This window comes from Microtus ochrogaster, unplaced genomic scaffold, assembly GCF_000317375.1.
Source record: "Microtus ochrogaster isolate Prairie Vole_2 unplaced genomic scaffold, MicOch1.0 UNK106, whole genome shotgun sequence".
In the NCBI taxonomy this organism is placed as follows: domain Eukaryota; kingdom Metazoa; phylum Chordata; class Mammalia; order Rodentia; family Cricetidae; genus Microtus; species Microtus ochrogaster.
The window spans coordinates 236,392-245,201 of NW_004949204.1; the positions used below are offsets into that span (position 1 = coordinate 236,392).

General features: G+C 46.2%; 1 protein-coding gene across 1 annotated transcript in view; it reads right to left on the reverse strand.

Annotated features, from left to right (window-relative positions):
* Nucleotides 1–8,810, reverse strand: part of Cib4 (calcium and integrin binding family member 4) — a 57,520-nt gene that overhangs the window by 12,065 nt on the left and 36,645 nt on the right. Inside the window, exon 4 of the mRNA XM_005371332.3 lies at nt 1,943–2,084. Coding sequence (XP_005371389.1) covers nt 1,943–2,084 — 142 coding nt within the window. The remainder of the gene's footprint in view (nt 1–1,942; nt 2,085–8,810) is intronic.

The following is an 8,810-nucleotide window of genomic DNA, read 5'->3' on the forward strand; positions in this document are numbered from 1 at the left end:
CACACACACACACACACACACACACACACACACACACACACACACACACACCTTTTAAATACATTAAAAACAAATAAAAATTAAAAACCAAGATCACACCCGTCATTGTGTGTTGGCATCACCCAGCCCGATAAGGGCCCAATAGCTGACAAGCGGAGGTCGGAGGAGCTTTTCTGTCTCTGCTCTGTCCTTGGTCAATGGTGCTCTCGATTCTTGTGCCTTTGGACTGAATTAAATCACCGTCTTTCCCGGATGTCCCACTCACAGTAGACTGTGTGGTTGCTGGTCACCAATGTCCCCCAAGTCCACCCCTACAGGTCCTTCTTTATCTTTCTCCCTCCGCCCTTCCCTCTCTACCCCTGCATCCTTTTCCCTTCTTTTTCTCGTTGCTTCTGTTTCTCTGAAGAGCTGACGACAGCGGCGACGGCGGCTGTTTTAAGACTCTATCAGTGAATTTCAGTATCTGGGTCATGTCAGAGTCAGTCTTCCTTCTGGAGGCTGCAGCAAGATTTAAAGGAATTTCCTTGCATAGCAGGTCACTTTGGGGTATTGTAAATGTCTCAGTGTGGAGATGCGGAATTCTGTTCAGTTCTCCAAAACATTGCTGACATTTTTGGTTTAATTCAGCCTGCAATCCTGTCATTCAGGTTCTCCAGATTGGGGGGGGGGGCTTTGTTTGTTTAGTTTGGGATCCAATCAGGAGCCTTGTGTATCCTAGGCAAGCATTCTACCATTGAGCTATAACACTAGCCCTTGGCTTTTTAAGACAGGGTCTCACTATGTAGTCATGTTTGTCTTCCAACTTGAGTCCTTCTGCCTCAGCCTGCTGATTACCAGTGTGTGTGCCACCATACCTAGCAAGTTTAGGTTTTCCTCGGCCTGCATGGTTCTGCTCACTCATGTCTGAGGACAGGAGGAGCCGGATGGCCTCCTTAAACAGAAAGGGCAGTGGTCATCCGTGCCAGTCTGCCTGTTCAAGCAAAGGAGTTTCCATGATGTACTCAGAGATGTTTATGGTCTGTTGGAAAGTGTCTCAGGATTTCTTTGGCTCTTTCCTTTCGGTTGCTTTGGAGAGGTCTGAGTATCCCACTGGGCTTCGGGGACAATACAGGGCAAAGGCAGACATCAAAGACATCACAGATCATCTTTCTCAAGCCTTCACTTTCAAGAGGAGAGAATGGGTTCTTGGGAAAACGAAATGACTCGTTCAAGACTAGGCAGCCACTGCATGCAGAGCCAGCTCTGGTGCTCCTGTCTCTCAAGTTCCCACCTAATCTTCTTCCTGCCAGACAAGCAATGTCTTCCCTTTCTCGCTGGCTTGCCCAGAGAGAGATCACCGAATAGCCACATAGGTGACCCCAGTACCCTTGGATGGAGTTATGATTTGAACATGAAATAGAGCATTTGTTTCCCAGCTGCTGGCACTGCTTTGGGAGACAGTGGGACTTTTGGGAGGAGGAACCTATCTGGGAAGGGCATGGATTTCTTAAGGGGCAGGACTGGAGGCTTACAGTACCACCCAGCATCCTGTGTCGCCTCTGATTCCTCTTCCACCAACATGTAAGGAGATGAGGCATCTCAAACACATGTGGCCTTCTGGTCACCCGCTGTCCCTGCACGATGGACTGTGTGCCTTCAGACACTCTCAATAAATCCTCCTTCACCTAAGTTGCTTCTTGTCACGTATGTTGGTGACAGCAATAATAAAGGCCACTTATATAGATGACATAGAGGGAAGGTCTATCAGAGTTGAGATTCCTAACCGGTTTTGTTATTTCACAGTATTTAAGAAACACAATATATACTCATAAAGACCAGATGAATCCCCGTTATACCATACCATCAATGAACTAACATTGCTGGATTTCAGATGTGGCAGATTCTCTTTGACCGCTTCCTCCTCCCCACTCAGCACCCTAACCACCCCAACCAAGGTACCCACCATAGATACGAAAGGCATATTCGATCTTCAGGCTGGGGCAGGCCTGCTCACTGAACACTGATGCCATGCCCAGGACATCTTCGAAAGAGAACACGCCATTGTGGGAGAACACCCTGCAGATTCGGTCTCTGAAAGGGTTGACCTGTGAGGGGAGTTAGGGAAACAAGGTCTATCAGGGCTCAGGTGTTGCCTCCCCGGGCCTCTCCCACCTGCCATTAGCACTGTGTCTGGGCCCAGGCAAAAAGAACAAGCTCAGGAGTAAAACAGGACCCTGGGTGTGACGGAGGAACCCAGGACCAGGGAGCCTGCTTGACATCACTCTGCTCGTCCATGTCTCCTCCTGAACACACATTCCAATGGCTTGTGTTTGTGTGTGTGTGTGGTGTGCATGTGCATGTGTGGTTTTGGGTCGTGTTATTGAAGATTTTTTACGGCTATCAAATTTCCCTCCATTTTACATTTAAAACTCGGAAAATTTTTAAAAAATGGATAAAGAATAAAACAAAAGCCATCTATTACCGAGTGCCCAGAGGTAACCAGTAGCATTGCTATAGCAGGCAGCAGACCTGGGTTTAATGCTGTGCCATTAGTTAGGGAGCAGCTGTCATACAGAGACACTCACCGACTATCCCTCAGAGTTAAAGATTTCTCTAAAGTACAGAGATAATAGTTATGCTGCCCTGCGGGACTGACATGAGGAAAGAGCAGAAGAATAACCCAGTGTCTGATAGAAAACTCAGCCAATGGGAGCTGCTAGTTGCTCCTTACCCACCACAGATGTCATAACCAATAGGGCAGTTTTCAGATGAGGTGCCAAGGCTGGAAATGAAGCTCAGCAGCAGAGCATTTGCCTAGCACGTGTGATGATGCCCTGGGTTCAATCCCCACCCCACACACACGCCTCCACACCTACACACACACACATGAGCGTGCGCGCATGCACACACACACACACACACACACACACACACACAGTCCAAAATTACCAAGGGCCACGCTGTTTCCAACTCCGATTCCCTCAAACTGCCCTGATCTTAGCATGTGAGCTCCCTCCTCTACTGACATTCCTCCACGTGGGCTTGTGACATCCCAGCCACCATCGGCCAGTTTGGGTACAGCTCACTATTGCAGCTGGCAACTGTCCCTCCAGTCCCCAGGAATAGGCAGGTGGTGAGAGGACTTTCGGGGGCAGAGCTCATCAGAGTTTGTAATTATAATTGTCTCCCCAAAGCCTGTGTGTTATAGGTGTGGTCCCCAGGAAGCAGCGGAAGCTTTAAAAGGTAGGTTCCATGAAAAGTGGTAAGACATTAGTGAGATGTGTCCTCAGAGAGGATCATGGGACTCCAGTTCTTATTACCTTTGCTTCCCAGGTGCAGCTTCCTTCTCTACATATTGTGTTGTCTTGCAACAGACCCTGAAGCAATGGGGACAGTTGACCAAGGGCTGAAATTACAAAGCTGTAATCCCCTTCTAACACTATCTGCTCCGGTGTTTTATTATACTGACAGTTGATTCGTATAGAGCTCGGCAGGGAGGCACAGAGAAGGGTGCTTGGCAATCTTTAAAAGTAGCAAGTTCTTGTAGACCAGGCTGGCCTCAAACTCACAGAGATCCACCCGCCTCTGCCTCCCACGTGCTGGAATTAAAGGCGTGCGCCATCATGGGAGAGGGTAGAAGGGGAGGGGAGAGGAAAGGAGGGGAGCAGAGAAAAATATACAGCTCAAAAAAGATTTTTTTTTTAAAAAAGTAGCAAGTTCAGCTTTGACACGCCCTCCTCTCACTCTCTGGGGCTCCATCCATTCCCTCATCCCAGGATGCCTTTCCCCAGTAGCTCAGCGCTCCCACCCAGCAGACCTTATCAGACTCCAACCTCTCTCTCTCTCATACTTCAAAACAAACCCTAATAGCTCATACCTCCCTCAAATCCCTGTTCTTATATGTACCCTGACTAAGCCTCCCGACCCTGTAAGCCTTTAGAGCAGATGCAAGCATACAGTAGAGCCCCAGCTCCCCCGAAGTTCTAATCAGCTGAAGTGGTTCTCTGGGTTTTTCTAGCTCTTTTCTATGACAAGGCATCTCTTTAGAGCCCTGTGTTTCATGCAAGCCTCTCTGCTTCAGCTGTGCAATGACCTATCATGTAGCTTGAGCCGACTGTTAAGGATCTATACCAGTGGTTCTCAACCTGTGAGTCATGACCCCTTAGCCAAGACCATTGGAAAACACAAATATTTACATTACGATTCATAACAGTAGCCAAGTTACAGTTATGAAGTAGCAACAAAATAATTTTATGGCTGGGTCAGCACACCAGGAAGAACTGTACTAAAGGGGCACAGTGTTAGGGAGGTTGAGAACCCCGCTCTCTGTAGCTCCCACCCGGATCAGCCAATGCTTAGCTCTCTTGCTTCAGATCTTCAGTTTTGACATTTGGGATATTTTCTTTTTCTTTCCTTCTCCTAGAACTCAGCCATACATTTACCCGTGTGGCTTTATTTAGTGTATCATTGTATTTGAGATGAGACATTGTGTGTCACTTCAGGTGGCTATGCAGCTCTCAAATTTTACTCAGCATACAGGTCACTTGGGGTCACTCTTAAAAGCACGAATTCGTGTTTGACAGTTGTAGCGCTTCATCTGTGCAAGATGAAGAACCAGCTATTCCCCGTGACGCTTGTAGGTCCCAGTTTTGCACTGTGCATTTGAATATCTAAGAGGGTAGATCTTGTGGTAAGTGTTCTAATAGTTCAAGCCCAATATGGTGGTGCACACTTGTAATCCCAGCACTTAGGAAGCTGAGGGAGAATTTGGGGGTCAGAGCCTACTAGCCTTGGCTACATAGGGAGTACCGGTCCAGCCAGGGATGTATAGCAAGACCTTGTCTCAAAAACAAAACAAAACAAGAGAACAATCTTCTAAAAATCATGAAGAGTGTGATTGTCACATTATGGTGAGCACATGGTATATACTACATGCATACCACACATACTTTCACCTTCTGAGGCCTTGTGTCAGGGGGTCTAGAGCAGAGGTCAGCATGGTAGAGTGAATTGTGTCCCTCCAAAGTCCCTGTGTCAAAGTAGCAAATCACCACACCTCAGAATATGACTTCATTAGGAAGTAGAGTTGTAGCTACAATTCCCGAGGTTGAAGGGACATCACACAGAGGAAGGATCCTCATGACATACAATGTTGCCCTCATATGAAGGGACTGGACACATGTGTGTTCTCAGAGACTGCCACATGGAGGCAGAGGCAGACATCAGGGGGACGCATCTACAAGTCAAAGAATGAATGCCCAAAATCGCCAGCAACCCTTCAGAAGGTAGAGAGAGCCTGGAACTGACTCTTCGTCCCAGCTTCATCCCAGCCTTCAGAAGGAGCCAACCCTGTCTACATACTCTTGGGCTTCCAGCCTTGGCAGTTAGGAGACAATATTTCTATTGTGTAAGTCACAGAGTGTGTGGTACGTAAGTAAATGAATGCACGAAACAGGATGCTTTGTCCTCAGGCCATGGGAGCCTGATATATATATATATATATATATACACACACACATACATACATGTCCATCATAGGCATATACATATACATACATATATAATGTATTATGGAGAAATATATACATATGTCATATACATGTTCCAGAAATGGCCATGATGCAAGGGAATCCAGGCTGACCCACCCAAAAAGCCAAGCACACTTTAGGCTGGAGCTTCCGTTCTTTTACTTTAACATGCCCAGAAACACCTCCTATCTCTAATAGACACTGAGAGCTTGAACTCCTAGGTTGTGTTCCAAGTACCTAGCTAAGTGGCTTCATCAGTTATGTGACCAAATGTTAGCTACCTTAACTCTTCTCGCAAATGGATATACGGCTTCACAGGATTCCTGCAAGGAATCCATAACCGAAGGCAATGTTTGTAACACAGACAAAAGTCAACAGAGAGAAAGCGCCAGCGGTGAGGTATTTTCCTACTTGAAATGCAGCTTTCCTCCACACGGAAAAAGCTCAAGAATCCAGGCAGACAAAACAAGATGTCCTTGCTTCAATTCTCTGAGCCTATGCTCAGTCAGGCACAAGGCAGGTCACCATGTTCTCCACCACCGCACTTCTTCAGCTAGGAAGAAGATGAAGTCTTCCTTCCCCTGGGGCCTCCTCCAATGCTGGTCTTAGCTGGGAGTGAGGGGGTTGATGGTGGTGGGGTTGGGGTGTCGGGGGGTTCCTGGAAGATCAATTTACTTTCCCTTTGACCCATCTCATTTGACTTACACACATGCGCGCGCGCGAACACACACACACACACACACACAGAGGGGAGGTTGGCAATGTGGTATCCTCTAGGTAAAACAATCACCATCTTAATTAGGCCAGCTGTACCTGTTTTCGAACAAGCAGAGTTAGGGCCTGCTGGCTGCTGGGGTTTCCTCAGAGAAGGAGGAATTTAGAAGAGCAGGGACCCTCTTCTGAGACTCCAGCCACTCTTCCCAGCCCTTTGCATGCAATTCTATTCTAACAGCAAATGATGGGGGGTCTTGGGGTGGTTAGTGAAAGGGACCCCCCAGCTGTGTGACTGTGGGGAAGCCATCATTCATGCTGGGTAAAGATTTTCTGGCACGGCAAGATCACTCATGGCCCTTTATGCAACCCCTCATCTGGACTCTGGAAGTCCACTAAACTCCTTGGTTCCTTAGGTTGGACTTTTTGTTGTTGGGGCCTTATAAGGCGAGTGCATATGTTTATATCTTCCCAGAGAAGGAATTCTCGGAATATACATTCCCCCCTTAGACTGGAAACCCAGAGGTTGGTAGTTGATGACAGCAAGAATAATGGCATAGACACTGCAACCTTGGAAAATGCAGAGACGATATTTCTGAAGACGAAGAGAAGAAGCACGTCTCACGCTGCCAAGCCTTTGTGAAATACTTAAAAGCACAGATGTTCCTAACTTGGATTTCTTAGGTTTTGATTTAACGATGAACTACATGAAGAGCCTTGTGTCTCTGAGCCACTAAAGAGGAAGCTGTCACAGAATAATAATAAAAACATCATTTCTAGTTGTGTGTGGTGGTACAGGCCTGTCATTCCAGCACTGGGAAGGTTGAGGCAGGAGGACCATGAGTTCAAGGTTGACCTGGACTACATGGAAAAACCAGTCTTAAATTAAAAAAAAAAAGCAGGGGATGCAGAACTAGCTTCGTTAGTGGAGTGCTTGCCATGTAATCCCACGAACCTGAGTCTAGATCCCACAGAAGAACTCAGGGTTGGCAGAGCACATTTGTAATCTCAGTGCTAGGCAGTTGGGGACAGGAGGGTGTCGGGAGCTCACTGGCCAGCCAGCCTAGCCGAGTTGGTGGACTCCAAGTTCAATGAGAGTCTCTGTCTCAGAAAAAAAAAATTAGAATGGAGAGTAATTGAGGAGGACTCCTGACATTGACCTCTGACCTATGTGTGTGCACATACATGCACACACACATACACAAACATGTACATGCATATACCCACCCCACACATACACACACGCATGCACACATAAACACGTATACACATATATACCAAATATACATATACACCACACACACACACACACACACACACACACACACTGCACCACTACTTATAGGTGAAATGGAGTGTAATCATTGATGGAAAGTCTGTCTATGACAGAAAGAAAAAAAGTGAATTGATGCTAATTTCCTTGGAGATTTTCTTCAGGGTACTGTGACCAGGACAGTAAGTCCAGACATTCAGAAATTGCAGCAGGGATCATTGATCTGGTTAGGTTTACTTTTTCAGAGTTTTGTAGCAACGCATACACTAGGCTCTGATCAGAGAAGCGTGACTGGGCATCTTTCCAACCACAGGGAGCCTTGCTGGCTGTCTCGAGACAGCGCTCTCAAAAGAGCCTTACACCCATAGATGAGTTACATTTTTTTCCCCTGCACAAACAAGTGTTGCACACTTGCTGACCTGTTATGATGACAAGTGGTGGTTGACATTTTCTACCTTTTATTTTGCTAATAATATTTTATACTATTTGTAATGTATACGCAGCTATTGCTCACCAAGAGGAAATGCAACTTCATTTGACTACTCAAGAGAAATTAGGTGACTCATGGTAACGAGGCTGCTTTTCCATTGTAACTGGCATTTTGGAGAGGCTGTTTTGAAGTGGCCTTTCAAAATATGGTATCACCTATAAAAAGTGTTTACATGGACATACCTTTAAATATTAGAAACAGATTTTTTTCCTAACCTCTTTGAAATTTGCCCAAATAATGTAGGCGGATATTGGATCTGCTTATTTAAAAATCTAAAAACGTGAAGCTTTCCAATTAGCTTGTAAAACCGCTGGCTGACATAAAGGAAGATGCACGATGCCTAGCTCCGTTCAATAAAAAGCCTTTAATTGGTAGATGGGGTTGAAAACTGAGTGCTGTGATTTAATACATGCGGTCCCATGATACCCTTCTCCTCTTTGAATCAGTTATGACAGCTATTAAAAATAAAACAAACTAGCTGTACCCCATAACTATGCACATTATGTGTCAATTAAAAAATGAGACAGCCAAGCCAGACCCAGCTCTCTACACAGCTCTATCTCAAAACATCACAATAAGACTTTTACAGAAGCAGCAGGCAGGGGGTGGTGTAAGATGGCTCAGAGCAGAGCGGGGTTTGCTGCTGAGCTTCGTGACCAGGACTCAATTCCCAGGACCCACACGAGGAAAGAGAGAACTACGAATCCCCTTCTGATCGCCACATGCATACTATAGTGCGCACACCTTCACACGTACACATACAGGATAAATGTGTATTTTTAAGTTATTTTTAATGTGTGAGAGTCCTGCCTGTGTGTAGTAGGAGCTG